We start from the raw sequence: 17,985 nt of genomic DNA on the forward strand, positions 1-17,985 counted from the left end.
TTGGTTTTGTTTTATTTTGTTTTGTTTTTTCTGTGAGTTCAGTTAATGTTGTTTTTTTTGATTTATTTAATAATTGAAAAAAATGCATCTGTTAAGTGGCAAAATCTTCTGTCTTGTACTCTCGTTTTTTCCTAATGTTTTCTTAAACAAATCATTTAGAATATGTTTCAAATTAAGTTACAAGCTGGTGTTGCCAGTGCTGTATTCTGGTGCCCTCCAGTGGCCCAGTGTGATGGCTTCCTGTGAAATGGCTTTGAAATGTTCATTTTTATAATTTGTTTTCGTTATTTACTATATAAAATGGTGGGACAAGTGTGTGAGAGCTGTAGATTCCCAGTTATTATAACCTTGCCTGTGTTGAATTTGTTCCCTTAGGCATTAACTGCATCTGCCCACTCAGTTCTGCACCAAGGGATTCCACTGCAGGCAGGAACTGCTCAGTTTGGTTGCAGTGATGTTTTCCAGCAAGCATTGATTATATGTCCTCCAGCTATTCAAGGTATATTTATCTGTAATTGTCACAGTTCTTAAAATATGAGTTACTGCCTGCCTGTTAGCAATATTTGAGTTTTCTGTTATATCCACTTAAGGTTTATATTTAAACCCAATTTAATTATGTCATTAAAAATCAGTGTGTGAGTCAGATGCAGATACACTGCCCCTTTCTGAAAGAAACAGCAAATCAGCACCTGCAGAAAATGATTTAAGCAATCCAGAGCCCATCTTCATATACTACACACAGAGAGATAAATTTATGTCTTGGATAAAATAGGAGAAAAAAATGTGAAAGGAGAAGCAATAAAGAGGATGTTCTGAAATAAAATTGGAGAGGAAACAGGGTAGATGGAATATTAGTGTCTTATCCTAGTAATAGTCATTTATGGAAATGGGAAAGCAGTTTATATTGTTTACTTACTAACTTAGTTTGATTATAGTCTTTGTTCCAAAGATGTAGTTTATTTGTCTTGGTGATGTTCAGCTTTGTGTTGAGATCAGGTCTTGAAGTTATGGAATTTATAGGGAGTAGGTTATTTTAAGAATGAGCTTAGTTTTCCCGCTGCATTTTAAAGTTTTGGAATTCACACTAGATGGCACCCTCAAATGAAACAAACCAGAAATATTCAACCTAAACTTAAATCCTAGGAAGTCTTAATCTCTGTCGATAAAGATAGATACAGCAGACTTTATCAGTAATATTATTTGTAGCAGCTGCATCTACCTTGGGTTCCAGAAATTCAAGAAAGGTCTGACTATTCACACAGATTTCCTTCTGAGCAGTTAATTATTTAAATTATGTATGTTCTTTACACAATGACATACTCCAAAACGACTATTGTTTTCATTATACCCAGATGAATAAAGTGATTTATAGAAAAGGAAACAGCACAGGCAGACACTTTATCTGTGATTTGTATACTGTATTCTTAATATGATGATAACTTTCCAAATTTAATTTCTGCTACAGCTGAAGTGGAGGGGATATATTGTTTTCATCACATAGGTGACGAGTTGCTGGCACAGATGAAAAGGGATATTAATGGTATCTGGCACTGCTTCAAAGTTTCCCAGCTTGGCTGCTCTGTGGAGTATCTGAAGTGCTAAAACTCTCTACTTCTGTCAGAGTTAAGATGCTGCTCTTCTAGATGGCTGTGGGGAAAAAAATCAGTCAAGTGCATTTCAAAATGAAAAGCTTTGAAGTGCGTGGTTCTAACTTAGTATTGTGTTATGACATGAGAGAATTACATCAGATGAAAACTTTGTTTCATCCTGTACTGTAAAGATTAAAAAAAAAACCCCAGCCAGAGCACTTATAAACTTCAGTGTAGTAATTCTTTAGTAGTTACCTGTGAACACTCATGTTTAATCTTTGAGTAAAGCACGAAGCATGAAGTGCAGTTAGAAAATGAGATCAGGGATATCTTTTCCTAGCCAGTATTTTCTTCAAGCATGGCTGTTCTGTTGCAATGTCTGTTTGGAAAAAATCCTCTTTCATTATAGTTTTATATAAATTATGTAAAAAAAATGTTATTGCAGTAAGCATTGCAGCATTGCTGTACGTGTGTTAATTTCCTGTGACAATAATGAAATCTATACAAGCCATGAGATGCATCTTTTTTGTGTTATGCTCTGGTGAGCAGTGCTATAGTTTGCATTATTTTGAGGAAGACAGGAATGGGGTTATGGATTTACTGCAGGTATTTGATGAAATAAAAGATTTTACATTGTTTTCCACCAAAGAGATGGTAGCAAAGAGGGACATTATACACGTGGTATTGCCAGCTGTAAAAGCTGAGAGAAATGTGTTTCAGCCTGCTGGAAATACAGAGCATGAGGTGTGCAGGAGTCCATTCTGAGAAGCTTTGACATTCAGTTCTGCTTACTTTTGCCTGCTTCCTTTCAAATTCTTTTAATGTAGTTTGTGATAAAGAGCAAATGCTTAGCTCTGCAGAACTTTCTGCCAAAGTCATTCCTCTTTCTAGTAGTCTGTTTCCAACTAGTAGCTATTGGCAGTTCTTTCTGGAAACCACAGCTCAAATATTTGTGCAGATAAGTTACAGCACAAAAATCTTTTAGGTGTTAATTTGTTTGGCTTGACAGTCTAAATTATGGAATTAGATCATAAACACATTTTAAAAAATGGTGAAATGTTTTAAAATTTTTCTCTGTTTGCTCAGAAAATACATGCAAGACTGCTGTTTGCCTAAACCTTGGGTGTGTGTTTTTTTCCCTGCAAGGAATTCCTACAAGCCACAGCAAACCCACCAGTTTCTCCCTGAGGGTGGATAATGCAGTTCCACTGGTGACCCAAGCCCATGCAATTCAGCCACTACAGATTCGAGCAGGAATCCTTTCTCAGGTCAGCCTACTTGAAAGCAAAACTCTTACTTATTTAGTTAGTGAATGTTTTGAAATGCAGAGTTCTGTCGCAGTGCCTCTCCTGGTCTGTGCAGAACTCCAAGCAGTGAGTGTAACTCCAGGGAATTGCCTGTGCCATAAAACCTCCTGTGCTTCCCAGCAGGCATGGTCCAACCAGACACAGCAGATCCTGGTTCCTGCATGGCAGCAGGTAGCACCAGTGGCAGCTCCAGCCACATCTCTGGCCTCTGATCCTGTGGCTGGCCCACAGAGGCTTGGAGACTGGGGGTGAGTCCTGCTTTTGTGCCACACCTCAGGGGCTGTGATTTCACAAGGGCTGGGGGTGCTGCTGAGAACGACCTGTGGTATAAACCTGCCTTTCCTTTTCCTCAGGAAGATGATTACCCAGGGCACCCACTACAGCTCAATGATACCACAGCCTCTTTTAACACATCAGATAACCTTGTCTGCCCCTCAGCCAATTAGTGTGGGCATTGCACACGTTGTCTGGCCTCAGCCTGCAGCTACCAAGAGGAACAAACTGTGCCAGAACAGGTGGGTAGAATATTTCTGAGACAGAACATTCAAAGACGGCATAGCTGTTATTGCTGTTTTGTGGGCAAGGGAGCAACTTGCAGAAGTGACATCTTTGTTGGACACAATTCCTCTCAGACAGTCTTTTGGAAAACTTTGTCCTTTCTCTTCAAGTTTTCAATGTTATTTTGGTAGTAGACTAGATGGAGCAATATTTGCAATACTAACTAGTTTCAATTCTTTTTTTATTACTCTGTGCCTGTCATGGCAGAATGTTGTCTTTACAGGCTTTGGAAGGTATAAGAATGTCCTGAGGTAGCTCTAATGAGATATTCCTAAGTTTACATGTGGGAGGGTGTATCGGGTTTAGGCAACTGAAAATAAAGAGAGGCTGTATAACAGGGTTGCTGTTTGCCTCGCAGTCATCTTTCACTGATAGCCAAAAATACGTCAGCTGCTTGCTGAAGAAAATATGCCCAAGTGCCATGCAAAGTAGTGGCAAAGGTGTGGGATGCTCCTTAAGGGGGAAAGTATGGGTTGTGTGGGCAGTGTCAGCAGTCCTGTATTAAGCAAGGGTTCATCTGGAGGCTACCAGCTTTTGTTTTATAGAAGAATCTTTGCAGGAAATCTGGCTGGATTCTGTTTGCTTGTTTTTCACCCAAATGGGATTTTCATTTGTTTTTACCTTTATAAGAATGTGGGATTTTCAGTATACTGTATTTGATGTTGATGTCTTTGATATTACATACTTAGTATCCTTTTTTTCTGAAACTATCCATGCCAAGTATTTTTTGCCTGTGTTTACTGTTCTGTGTTTTTCTAAATTGGTGGCTTAGCCTACATTGCCTGCTTGTTTTCTAAATTGGTGGTTTAGGCGACATTGCTTGCTTTGGTTTTGGTGAAAACAGCGCAGTTTTCATGGGTGGTGATTCACTAAACTCCGAACGATGCGTTTCCTCCGCAGGAGCAACATGCTACAAAACACCAATATCCAAAATTCAGCCTTTATCTCTCCAAAGATCCTCAACCTGAAGGCTGTGAAGAGAATAAGCTGTATAGAAGCACAGGACAATCTCAACTCGGAGGGGCGGGAGGGCGGCTGCTGCGAGGCCTCGGTCAGGCTGGCCCCTGGCCCCGCCGGCCCCGGCAGCCCCCGCCGGGCGCTGCTCCTGGCCGGCTCCCCCAGCCCCGCCGTCAGCGTCATCACCATCAGCAGTGACACCGACGAGGACGACGTGGCACGGACACACTCGCTGAGGGAGTGAGCATCTGCCTTGGTTCTTGTTGGGCTTTACTTAAATACAGCTGGCTTAGTGATGCCTCAGGTTTCAGCTTTTCTATTTCTCAGATTCTGTGCTGCTTTAGTGGGTGGGTTTGGCGTCACATGAGGGGATGCTAAGTTCTCTGCACAGAGCAGGGACACAAAACAATTCCTTCTTCAGCTGGGGACCAAGGACAAATGATCCAAATCTCAGCCCAAGAGAGAAAAACAAGCAGGATGGGACTGCCTGGGCTGGAGCTGGAATGGGACAATGAACTCCAAGGTGCCAATGGAGCAGAACTGATCCCAGGGAGAGCCCCCGGGAGCGCTCGTGCATTTTGGGACCATTTTGGTTCATCTTGGGTGAGGAGAGCAGATTGAGAGGATGTGACTTCATAGCCTGAAGCAGTAATTGGACAATTAACCCCAATATGGAAATGGACCAAAACTTACAAAAATATGACAACTCATGACCAGTCATCCATCCTGGGTCCATCTTATGTGTAGCCCTGGCCAGGCTCTTGTACTGCCCAAGGTGGATCCTGTGAAGGCCTTTCAATAAATCCCTACCTTATTCTTTAACTGTCTAGCCTCTGTTCCAGGTATCCTCTCTAGGCATCAGCACAGTTAATGAATCTGAGTTTAAAAATGACAAACATTGTGCTCCTAATCAAATTTCAGCTGGAAGTTAACTCTGTAGCACTCTGTTATTGAAAGGGAGCAGCACTGTCAAAAATCTACCTCATCAATCTGTGTGTGTTATGCCTTTTGAAATCACAGGGTTTTTAGGGTTTTTAAAATAATGTCATGCCCTTTTTATTTGTTGAAGAACAATATTATTGCTGTGTTTACTCAATGTTACCATTCTAGCAGTAGCATCCAGTAGATACTATTACACACCAGTGGGTAGAAAATGCTTCTCTAACAGTGTGAAAAGGTGAACCTTTGGGTGCAAAAGCAGGTTCTGGGTGTTGTCCCCCAGTGGAGTTTTCTTTCACACAGCCATCACTGATGCATGCAAGACTTAAAAATTTAATGTCTGGACTTCATTTTTACTTGTAATAGTTCTGAGCTGGAGTAGCATGTATTTTAAATCTAAGCTTCGTCAAAAGTTTCAAGGCTCTGAACTGCTGTAGTAGAACACTTTAATCTACTTGTTTTAGTATTGATTCAGTAAAAAAAAAAATCCATTTAGTAGGTTTCAAAAAAGAACACCATAAAGGTTTAAAACCTGGTTTGGATGTAAAAGAAGCAAGGAATTGGATGTTAATTTACATTTAAGGGGCGTTTTGTAATAAGGGACCCTTTTTTATCCCACAGTTGTACCGAGATGAGTGGTGAATGGTGTGTTTGCTGACTGTGTTTTTGTGTGCAGGTGTAAAGGGAGCCTGGAGTGTGAGGCGTGCCAGAACACCCTGAACATTGACCGTGTGTGCTCCCTGAGCAGCCCCGACAGCACGCTCAGCACCAGCTCCTCGGAGCAGTCCAGCCCCTCTCCTTGCAAGAGATCCAGCAGGTGAAAACTCAGGCTCTTGCAGCAAAAAGCAAGATATTAGTATACAGCAGGCCCCATTGATACTAAAAAATGCACAAGTTTTGTTACGTTGCCAGCTGGTGAGGGTAAATGATCTGTTTAAAAATTGATTTACTGGCCTACAGTTGCACAGCACAGACTGCTCTGTTCTCGTTCCTAACAGATCTGTCTTGCTGCAGTGGAAGCTTTCAGAATACTGAATGAATGGTGCTCACACAGAAAATATAAACACGTTGCATGCAGCTTCTTTGGAATAAAAATCTCGAGTTGCAAGATTAAATAAGCCTAAGTAGTATGTGGCAGATTTGGTTACCACGTATTTTTTAATATTTTCAGCCTTTGGTTTTCCCATTGTGTATCTTGTAATCTTTAATGACATTGATGCCTTTTTTCTTCTGTTAAATGTAAGGCTCACTTAGGTGAAAACTGTTGTTGTGAACAGCTTTTAAATGTTTTTATCTTCACTGCCTCATGTCTAGCTTGAACCTTCAGCTGTTTCTTTGTGCAAAATGAATTCTAATTAAGGTCATAACAGAAAAAAATTATTTGTTTAAAATAATTAAAGATTCTATCAGAGCATGTATTGGCAAGGAGGTGGAACATCAGGTCTGCATCAGACTTGTCAGTCTGCATCAGTCTTACTGGTTGGTAGTTAACATTGTCAGTCCTTTGATATTCTGTAATATCGAAACACTCAAAAATTCAGATAAATTTTTATAAAGACCTATTTGATTTTATATTTTCTTTGAATTGTAAGAAGCTGACCTGCAGTTTGATTCCCGTTGGTAATTCTACTTTGTCAATAGCAGAGGAGTGTGCTGGATTCTGGTTTCAGTAGCATTCTACTTATATAAAGTCATATAATTAGCAACTTGCATCAAAAGTTAATAATACAGAAGTACAATTAATTGCTCAGTAGTTGTCACATTATCACTGTTTGTTACTTGAAAAACCTACTCAGAATTACCCAATTCTGTTGGTTAAATCTGCAGACTTTTGTGCTGGCCCTCATAGTGTCAAATTACTTTTCACAAAAAAGTTAATTTTCGTAAGTAGTTTTATTTGTATTGTCCTATTTTAAACAACATGCAATAAGGACATGTTACATGAGCTGTAAAATCACTAAAGGACTTGACCATAACTTCAGGCATTAGTAAACTCACTGCTGTTTCTTGTATGTTTTAAGTTAAGCATGTATTCCATCAATTTTAAATATTAAGAAGCTATCTCTTTTCTTTGAGCCTTGCAATTTATAGTTAGGATGAATTTGAATATATGTGCTTATCTAATTGCAATCATTTTTATCCACTATGTAATTTCACTTCTATAAATTTAATGTGTTCATTTAATAAAATATACTTCTATCATAAAAATCTCTTTGCTTCATTGCAATCCTTTTGTTTTTTGACAGTATGTCAGATGACGAACAGGAAAGTGGATGTGATACAGTGGATGGTTCCCCAAGCTCAGACTCCTCAGGACACGACAGCCCCTTTGTGGAAAATGGCTTTGTAGACAATAACAATAAAAATAAGGAAGCAAGAGCCTCAGTTAACCCTGAAACCAAATCAACTGTTTGCACAGTAGTGGTACCACCCATGAGACTTGAAAACAGGTTACATCTTGAGGAACAGATGGTGAATACAGGTAAGTTAGTTCAGGTGTTTTTCTATGCCAGTAGATGAGAATAGAAGTTTCAGTATTTATTCAATATATATGCATGAAGATTTTGACCTACTCATACAACTGCTAATCTGTAGTAACCACTCCTAAACAGTGCTAGGGTTTGATTTTAATTGGTGTATTGTATTATTATTTCTCCCTGCATGCTTAAGCAAATGAAGCCTTGTCTAACTTTTGCCAGAAGAGAATAGTGACAACAAAAGCGTTAACTTTGTTTATTTCTTTCTTGGAAGATGCTCCGTGCCAGCCCCTGAGAAAGGGTCGGTCTGTCCTGGGGAGAATAAACCAATCTTCTGTGGTGGGGAGCCGTCAGCAGAAACTGGCATCAGCATTCCATCAGCACCATGGAAACTTCAGTCAGGTACGTGCACTCACCTCCAACAAGCTCCAAACGCAGAGTTGGAGAAGTTCAGTTCCAAACTGAATGCTCAAAGTTTCAGTTGCTGTCTGTGGCAGCTGCAGGTTTTCAGCAGCTTGATTGAAGAAGTGTTCAAATATTGAAAAACAGATTTCGACTTACTAAGTCGTAAGTGTCTTTCATTTTGGGTCATTTTCGTAAAGCAGCTGACTCTATTTAAAAAAAATAACAGAAAAGCCACACTGGGAAAATTGTCAATGCTTGCACAATATCAAAACACAAGACAAAAAGAAAAATATGTTAGCATTTATTATTCCTACATCCAAATGCTAAAATACTCATAGTGTGCAGTTAAAATCTGCAGCTGTATCTCTGTGTTGTTCTGTCAGTAGTGTGCATGATAATCTTTTAGTTTGAGTAGCCAGAGGTGAGACAGAGCTCAGCAAATCCAACTATTTAAACTGTTTCTTACCTTTACTGCCAGGTAATGAAGCTAGAGGGGAGATGAGACTGTGATGGTAGTTCCATCCAATGTTAGAAGATACCTAAAGCTAATTTAAAAGTTACTTTTATCATTGCCCAACAACACAGCAAATGTGTCTGCTGTGGCTGAGGACTGACGTTGACACATGACATCAAGCTTAAGTCCCTTTTAATTAATTAATCTTGGAGCTGTAGCTGCAATGAGCTTTTGGTTAGACAGCTGGAGGTGCATTAATGTTACAGCAGTACCTGTTTGTATAAGTCTTACAGAGAAACTGTGGATATTGTCAGCTAAATGCTAAATGAAAGCATGCTATATGTAGATAAGAGGATTTAGCAATAATGAGTTGAATAGTTTAGATTGAAAGAAACATTTGGGTGGGTGACACAGTCTCCCTTTCTGCATGATTATGCAAAAGGATTGGTTTAATTAATTCTAAGCAAACCTTAATGTGATCAGCATGGTATTAATTTTTAATCTCTTCAGTGTCTGCAGCTCCTCAGCCTCTTGGCAGAAAGCATAGAATGTTATTTTCATTACAAAAATTTATGCTGATCCTTCCTTGGTAGATGCCCTGTGTAGTTTGAAGTCTGCATCATTTAATGGGAATAATTGATTTTTAGTCTTTGCTCTTTATAACTGTTAATGATTGCCACATCTTCCTGTGATCATAGACCTAGACTTCTGTTTGCCTAGTTGTCTCAGATATTTTTCAATCCGTTTATTATTTTTTCTGCTCTCCTCTAAAATTTCTCTCCTATTTGTCCTCTTTGTGCCTCATTATGGTGCCCAAACTGAATGCAGCACTTCCAATTGATGCCAAGCCAGTGCTGAGTAGAGTGGAATAAGCACCTTGCTCATGTGATACATGGTATTTCTGTTAAAACAGCCCAGCATGGCATTTTATCCTTTTTTTTTCCCCCCTTTGCAAGAGCATTAAAATAACTTGTGTTCCGTTTTCCATCTCTTATTGTCTGTGCTGCTACCTAAATAGCTAATGTATCTCTTTTTTTGTTCTGTCGAAGCATTTAACAATCCCTGTCTCTATATTCCTCCCGATTTTAAGTTGACTAGTTTTAGTGCATTCTCCTCCATTTTTCCCCGCTCTCTTTGCTCGGGGGATCGCTAAGCCCTGCCCGTTTCTCTGTGTGTGTGTGGCCAGGTTCAGCACTTGGAGTGGAACGGGAACTTCGCCCCGCGCAGGCAGCAGCATCATCAGCATCAGCAGCATCAGCAGCATCATCAGCATCAGCAGCAGCAGCAGCAGCATCAGCAGCAGCCTTTCCTCCCGGGCCCCGCGTTCTCCCTGCCGCAGGGCAGCCCCAGCCACCTGCCGGGGGGCTCGCAGCTGGGCGGGCAGCCCGCCATCCTGCCCTTCGCCTCGCCGGCGCCGCCCGTGCCGCACCTGCTGGCCTCGCCCTGCGCCTCCAGAGCTCTGCTGCAGCGCCCGGCCTTCGGCCTGGGCCACGCCGGCGGCGTCGTGCGCCAGCTGCCCGTGGGCATCGACCCCCGCCTGCTGCCTTCCCCCTCGGTGCACCAGACTCAGTACAAAGCCCTCTTCCCGCCCCACCCGTACGTCGCCGCCTCGCCCGCTGCCTACGCGGGCTTCCCGCTGAGCCCCACCAAACTCAGCCAGTACCCCTTCATGTGAGGGCTCGCTGCGCCGGGACACGGCGCGGGAGCTCGCTCCGAGGAGAAACATGGTGTTTGTTACGTATTAGCCATGGCACAACAGGAAAATTATTTTTTTGAATCGTGTAGACTTGGGTGCAATTTAAACAACTCTGAGCTTTAAAAAAAAAAAACTCACTTTTAATGTGTTTTGCACATTTGGTATAACTTGTCTTTGGTCATGTTATCTTCTTATATAGTAACTTTAGACAGGTGACTTATGGGAGCAGAAATCTGGTTTTGCTCCTGCTATTTTTTATAAAATTGCCTTCTAACTAGTGCAAGACACGTCTACATTTGGGAAGCCATTCAGTGTACAGAACTAGAGCAACAGATGCACATGTGTCGGCAGTACGGTGTAGGAGTAACTCGTTTGTGTTGCGTATCTCGGTGTTTAAATGTTGAGTCACTTATCTAAAAGTTGAGCTGTTGTTCTTCACATTGCATGTGTCTTTTGCATGGGCAAAGAAAAGGCCTAAACATTGCTCTTAAATGTTGTTGTCCTAATAATCTCAGCTGCATTGTAAACTGTTCCCACACATAGTGCCTTAAATATTTGAGGTTGTTAATGTTATTACTTATATATAAATGTTGAGGACTGCAGCACTTAAAAATTCAGATCTGCTGATTTTTTGATAGTGTAATGCTCATTTTGGGTTTTGTGTGGTATTATTTTAGTATTTGGGTGTATTTTCCTGATTGAGAAGGCAGCATGTTTTGCTGTAGCTGAATTTTGCTGTCTTTTTTTTCCCCCCCAGAATGATCTAGCTTCAAGACAGGACTTTAGTAGTGCTTAAGGAAAGTTGATTCAGTAGCTATTGAGTAGTGACACACGAGACAGTATTTCATACTGGTAAATGGAACTGCAATACGACCCAAGTAGTTTATTTAAAAGTGTTTGTCTAATTGGATATAATAAAATGTTTAGAGGTGAGGTAGGCATGACTGACTAGCTAATGAAAGGAGAAGCCAAGTGCTCATTGATCCATGATATGGTTTCATCTTAGCTTGAGCAAACCATGCAGTATTTAATAACTAGTAGCAGAATATTAACTGTTGAAGCTTGAAAAAGATGTGAGTTCTTTGTGTGCAATCTTTCATTTATGCATGGGAGAGATTTTAGTCTTTTTACATGAATAGTATTTGTTTTAGCCTGTTGTGGGTGTTTGCTTATTTAATACATTCCGTCAGGGACGTAAATTACATGCTTTTTGCATTATTATTATTATTATTATTATTTTCTCCTTAGGAAGTGTGTCTTTTCGTTTTTTGTTTTGTTCAAATGAAGTTGCTTTTGCAGCACCAAAGACTTAATCATCCATTTCCTATAAAAGGTAGCTACTTTTTCATAGACCTCAAGTATACTGTAGTGTAGAGATGGGATTTATGGAAGGTATTAAGCTGAGGCTGTGTTTTAGCTTATGGGCAAGTAATAAATTGTATCATTTATCTTGAATGTATCATAGATAAGCTGCTATATAATGATTGCCACTTCTGATAGCTGTGAAATTAGGTGATTAACTAGTTCTTTCTTAGCCTTCTAATTTCTGTACAAGTCTAATTACATGAAATAGAAGCTGGGTTTTGGGTTTGGTTTTTTTTTTATTTTTATTTTTATTTTGTTTTCATGTTTGAAGTGTCGTAACTACTATACTGTAAATGATGGAAGATGATTGCGTATGTTTTTTTGGGGTGTGTTATTTGCATCAGTATTTTATCTCCATTAACTTTGAGCTCATCACTGCATATAAGTGGATGTATTAATGTAACTTAATTTTTTTATGTTTTCATATTGGCATTGTGTAGACACTTAAGAAGCTGCATCTTGCAGGCTTGACTTAACTTTTTTAAAATCAAAATCTGGAATACAATCCTTGCAATGTTGACTGGAATAAGAGTGCAAAGCATTTGAGTTTTAACTCTGTCAATAAGCTAATAACTGGTAATCTTTTTCTTTACTCCACTAACACAAGCAGTGTTTTATTTAATGAATGTCTGAATGAAATAAATGTGCCTGCATTTGTTTTATTTTTTAAGTAATAACTAAAATACAACAGTATTAGAACATAAGAAAAAAAAAAATAAAATACCAGCAGTACATTTTTAATCACACTGAAAATGAAGAAACCTAACTTTTCCCAAAAGTTTCAATGTTTTTAGTAATCTATGCATTTTGTACAAATGTGTGTGTATATAAAGTATACATTAGCAACTAGGAGTATCCTGATGAATTTGAAATCTTACAAACACGCATGTAAAGCCTAAACATGGGGAGTCAAATTGGATGTCCACCTTTACCACTTCAAACTCGTGCTGTTTTCTGTTCACTCCCTTTTTTTGGTGCTCACTCCATTGCAGGCAATGGACACACCAAGAACCACCAATGCAAACGGAACACATCAATTTTTGTATTGTGGTAACAACAACAACAACAACAACAACAACAAAACAACCAAAAAAACAACAAAAACCGGCTTTTTTTTGTTGTTTTTTTGTTTTTGTTTTTTTTCTCCTGGGGCCATGGGGATCATCATGGGTCTGTTGTATTTTCTGTACTTTCCTTTTCCTGTGCTTAAGGTTTGGAGCTGACGTGCTTGTTCAATTGGCACGGTTCTCTGTGTATCACCACAGTACCCTGCCCTATGCAGGGAAGGGTTGCTGGAAATGTGCCCCAAATTAGATCTGCTGCTCTTTCTTTGTATTGTAATCTTAGAAATGTCTGCATTTCAAAGAATGAAATATTTGGTATCCTGTCACAGCTTAAATTCAACACACCAGGTGACTTTCCCCACTCCTCCCGCAATATCCTCTGAGAGAACAGACTCTTGTCCCTGCAAGTGTCTGGGGCCCATCTGCAGAAGAAAAAGCTTTCAGGGCGAGGGCCTTTTCTGTGAAAAAAGTCATCCTCTGAGAAGCATTTTTACACAATACCGTTTTAATGCCTTTTTTAAATAAAACACTGCATGACTATGGAATTGCATATCTGCATATTACTTTAATTTGCAAGGTTTTATATGAATTTCTTGTGTTCAGTTTTTAACTTCAGGGTGTTTTATTGGTCAAATATGCTACTGTATTAACTCCTTTTTTTGTTTCGTTTTAATTTTTAAATTTTCTGTTTTTACTGCTAATTAACGTGGTTTGTGTTAAGTAAAAGTTAAATCACACTGCAAGCTGTAGGAAGACTTGTTCTAGAAACACCCAGTGATAGAGACTTGATGAATAAGGTTGAACTGTTACTGTTTAACAATTTGTAGACTTGTGGCTTTTTTTTGCTTTGGATTTCTCTGCTACACTAGTTCGCCATGTAGCAATTGCACTGTGCAATATTACAATATGAGGACTGGGAAAATTTTTTATGGATGTAATGTCTCTTACAGTTTGCGATAGTATTTCTTTCTAGTTCTCAGTGATTTAAATGTGACCAAGCCTTCTGTACTTTGTCACAAAAAGCGGGTTTTCCAGGTGACTATTTTGGTGAGTGTCAAAATAAGAATTTATGGTGTATTACTGTCAAGATTCACTTTGAATTAAAATATATATTGCAGCAGATGACTTCTGGTGGCTTTTATTTTTTGCTGTGTTACATGAAGGAAAAGAGGTGAAAATTTAGAGCGGGCTCTAAATTCTGATGTAATCATTCAAGTGAGCTTCTTTCTGAAATTTTAAATTTTGCTAGCTTTCAAGGCTTGCTTCAGAGGGTCTTGAGAAGGCATCTTTAGTGTAGCCACAGCTTGAAAGCGCTTTGTTCTGGATGTCCCACTTTCACAACCTCAGAGGAAGGTGATCTGGCCCAGACAGCAGCAGACACCTCGCTGCTGCTGAGCTTTGTGCCAAGCTGCTGGCAACTGCAGCCTGGCCAGCAGGAAGGTGCTGCTGCTTGCCACAGATGGCCCCACATGGTCAGTGGCACCAGATGGCCACCTGCTATGGACCAGGCATCCGTGGAAGGCACATTTGGCCGTGCTCTTGTCAGCCAAATGTGCTCACTCTGCCGTGGGGTTGCAGTGCTGACTAAACCTGCTGGTTGGGTGCACACAGGTGTTTGTGTGGGGGGCTGGGGGTGGTTTCTGTGCCTAGCACTGCGTTTTAGGGTCAGTCCGAAAAGAAATCTAAAAGACTGAAATGAAAGTGCGGTAAATTTTTGATACCACAATATTTCCGAGTGACAGAAAGCTTTAAATTGCTAAATGTAAGGATCAGATCCTGCTGGTGGGGATCTGTTGCTGTGCTATTGGTCACAGTGTCTGCAAAGCTTTTCCTGCAGCTCTGTGCCTCAGGTGATGTGTAAACACCTCTGTCCAAATTCTGCAGGCACCTGTGGCTTCGAAAGCTCCTTCCTTTCCCTTCTTTACAGCTAGCTTTGTGTATTGTTGACTTCTAAATGCATATTGGTATCTAGATCCCACTTTTCCCATAGCAAATAGGGCCACTGGCTCGGTGCATTTCACACTCTCACTTCTGGCAACATCTAACAAGCAAGGAAAGGCAGCCTGAGCCTTTCAAAGTGAATACTTTGCCTGTGAAGTCCTTTCTGTTCTTGCTTTCTGTTAGGAATGATGTACAGCTGTCCCCTATGTTTTTTTCCCATCCTCTGGACAGGCAGTTACTTGTAAGTCACCTTCCTCTTTAATAGTCTTTAGGATGACAAACAGTGGTTTAAAATTTGGTATTTTTCCTGTCACTAAATGCAAAGTATAGGTTGGTACTACAATTAAGATGGCAAATTCATTCAAGGAAAAGCTTCCAGAATCAATGGGGCTGTCACATGCTGCAGTTCTGCAGGGAAAGGCTGCAGCCCCTCCTGCCTCTCCCCACACTGTGACTGTGACTGTCCTGCTGTGCAGGAAGGCTTATTAAGGCATGGGTAAGGTTTGACGGTGATTAATGTTAATTATATCTTCCTGCCTTCCACCTGTAGGAAGGAAGTTGCATTTTCTCTCTCAGGAGGGGTGGGTTTCTGCTCTAAGTGAGTTCAAATAATTCTACCTGCCATTGTCCTGGGGAACAGCACTGAGTATTCTTTGTTAGAGTGATGAAGCTTTATGCAAATACACGTTTGGATGGATTCTTCTCCTTAGACCCTGAAATGGCAGGTTGGGAGCACCTACAGCCTGGTGGCAGAGGTGCCTGGAGGCTGGACTCCATTCTGTGGTTGTGTTTGGGGAGTGAGATTTTCATGAAAATGAAAAATGCCAACTGTTCTGCTGCAAAGAAGTACCATGATCTGCCACCAGCTTCACACAGAAGTCACTGCCTGGCCACAGTCACTTCTCATCCATGAATTAATGGATCCATCTTATGGGTTCCCTCATAAAAAGAAGACTCGGGGTGCTTGCAGTAGGTCTACTGCGAGCAAAGCAGTTTTGGATCTGGAAAAAAAAAAACCAACCAACCCAACCCAAACAGGATTAGAAAAGTTAAGTTTAGGATGTAGATAAGTACAGTTGTTTGGTAAGACCCCAGTGATTTTTCAGTAGCTGTAAAAGATCCATTCTTCATTCTGGAAAATACACGTTTTTAAAATCCTTTGAAATAACAAGTCAATCTGCTACTTGAATTTTCTACATAAAACATGCACAAACACACACTGTAATGGAAAATTAAGAGAAAACCATAATACTTAAGAGCTAGACTGAAAAAAGTGCTGTCCAAATTAACTTATTGATGGCTCTATTACAAAGTCGAATTATGTCAAAACCCAGAAAAATAGGAAAATGATGAAATGAGGTTTGTGCGGGGCTCCCTGAAGGTGCCAGCAGAGGGCCCCGCACTAAACGTGCTGGCCCTGGATTAAGCAGAGTGATAAGCAAGCTCCATTTCACTATAATAATAATCATAAACTGCCATCTTTGCTCTGGCTAATCGCTAGCACTCATCAAGGGGAAGCTAATTTTGCACGGAGTGAATTAGTGATTTGGGGAAAAAGTAAAACGGTGGAAATGGGACAGCATAATTGCGTTGGTGACACCAGGAGCGTGCTGAAGCAGTCAGATAAATCTGTAATTATGGGTTGTCAGGGCTCTGGATGCTGCCAGCAGCTGAGTACCAGGGTGTCAGGCTGTGGCTGGCCCATGCTGAGGCTTGCTCCACCTCAAACCTGACTTCTAAGAATTTCTCAGCACGACAACTTTCATCAGAGCAGAATTTCTGGGAGGCTGGGACAGCTTTCCTGCGTGTAAGCAACGCTGCAGCCTTTCAGGATCAGCTCTCGGGGTCCAGGAGCGTGTTGTGCTCCAAACCCACCTTTGCACTGCTCCTCCTCCCACCATCACTGCCTGTTGCCCGCAGGCATGGTCTGGGACTGAAAGAATTCATGGATGCAGTTCAGGAAAGAGACGATACCAGAATAAAGAATTTACGCTGCTTCTGATGCAGACAGGACACGGAGAAAACACTAAATGGACTGCCCCAGTGCTGGGTGTGACCGTGACCCAGGCAGCAGCTGGGGCTGACCCCTCTGCTGTCCAGAACACATCTTGTGCGCTGCGTGTTGATCTCCCGGTGTACCTTAAAGCAAAACAGAGAGAATCCTCTGTCTTGGAGCTTCCCTTTGAGTCTGGATGTCTGAGCCCCATCCCAGCCAGGGAGGGAGTGATGGAGAGAGCACAGGAGAGAGGTGACCAGAGAAAACCTCTGCTGTGTTAGCACAGCGGGTGGCTGAGGATGTAGCTGCCGCTTTGGTCACCTCCTGCGGTACACTCGAGCTCCTTTATTCTCAGAGCTGTTCCTGCGCTTGCAGAAATGCTGCCGGCGGTGCTCGGCGCTGTGGCAGGGCTCGGGCTGCTTTGCCGGGAGGAGGTGCCGGCTGGTCCCTGGGATAACGAGGGACATCTTTGGAGATGTCCCGGCCCGGCGACTCCCAGCTCGGAACACAGAGAGGGACTTCCAGCCTCGCCTTGTCGCAGCACCGCTGCGAGCGGGCGCACCTCCGTTTACAGCCCGAGGTAGTGCCGGGCTCCGGAGCACGGGGGCGGTGACACATCCCCGGAGCCGCTGTCCCGGCGGGCGGGGACCGAGCCCGCCGCCCCCGCGGCCGCTCCCGCCCGGCCCCGCGGAGCGCGGGGGGCGGCGGAGGGGTCCCCGCGGCCCCGGCAGCGCCGCCCCCGCTCCCGCCTCCCCGCGCTCGGAGGGCGGGGAGCGGGGCCGGCGCGGGTGGCGCCCAGAGCCCTTTGTGGGTGCAGCTGCGTTCGGCGGCGCCGGAGCCCGAGGGGCCGAGCAGCCCCGGCCCCGCGTCCCGCGGCGTGCGGGCAGAGCCGCGGGCGGCATGCGGGGCCCCCGCTCCGCCCCCTCCGCCGCCGCCCGCCTGCGGAGCCGCCGCTCCAGAGCCCGGCCGGCGATGGGCAGCGCTGCCCGCTGAGCGGGGCCGTGCGAGGCGCGGGGATGCGGCGGGCGGCGGGCGGGCGGAGCGGGGCGCGCCCCGCGGGGCCCGAGGCAGCGCCCGGCCCCGCGGCCCCGCGCCCGGCCCGGCCCGCGGGCGGCGGAGCGGGCCCGGCCGCGGCCGCCCTGCTGCTGCTGCTGCTGCTGGCCCTCATCGCGGCCGTCCTGCCCAGCGCCCGCGCCGAGCCGGGTAAGCAGCGCCGCGGGAGTTGCGCGGGGCCGTC

At 42.9% G+C, this 17,985-nt stretch overlaps 2 protein-coding genes across 5 annotated transcripts in view; both read left to right on the forward strand.

The window, feature by feature from the left end:
* Positions 1–13,933, forward strand: part of HIPK3 (homeodomain interacting protein kinase 3) — a 67,267-nt gene extending 53,334 nt beyond the window's left edge. For 2 of the 3 annotated variants that reach the window (XM_030273405.4, XM_030273406.4), the window contains exons 8-16: positions 376–499; positions 2,736–2,857; positions 3,017–3,144; positions 3,250–3,411; positions 4,355–4,651; positions 6,027–6,167; positions 7,597–7,832; positions 8,102–8,229; positions 9,873–13,933. In XM_030273405.4, coding sequence (XP_030129265.4) covers positions 376–499; positions 2,736–2,857; positions 3,017–3,144; positions 3,250–3,411; positions 4,355–4,651; positions 6,027–6,167; positions 7,597–7,832; positions 8,102–8,229; positions 9,873–10,361 — 1,827 coding nt within the window. In that variant the 3' untranslated portion in view covers positions 10,362–13,933. The remainder of the gene's footprint in view (positions 1–375; positions 500–2,735; positions 2,858–3,016; positions 3,145–3,249; positions 3,412–4,354; positions 4,652–6,026; positions 6,168–7,596; positions 7,833–8,101; positions 8,230–9,872) is intronic. The other variant, XM_030273408.4, reaches the window with a different exon arrangement.
* A 3,406-nt stretch (positions 13,934–17,339) lies between these two features.
* KIAA1549L (KIAA1549 like) overlaps positions 17,340–17,985 on the forward strand; it is a 130,430-nt gene continuing 129,784 nt past the window's right edge. Inside the window, exon 1 of one of the 2 annotated variants that reach the window (XM_032748514.3) lies at positions 17,340–17,951. In XM_032748514.3, coding sequence (XP_032604405.3) covers positions 17,765–17,951 — 187 coding nt within the window. In that variant the 5' untranslated portion in view covers positions 17,340–17,764. The remainder of the gene's footprint in view (positions 17,952–17,985) is intronic. The other variant, XM_041716417.2, reaches the window with a different exon arrangement.

This window comes from Taeniopygia guttata, chromosome 5 (genome assembly GCF_048771995.1).
Source record: "Taeniopygia guttata chromosome 5, bTaeGut7.mat, whole genome shotgun sequence".
NCBI lineage: Eukaryota > Metazoa > Chordata > Aves > Passeriformes > Estrildidae > Taeniopygia > Taeniopygia guttata.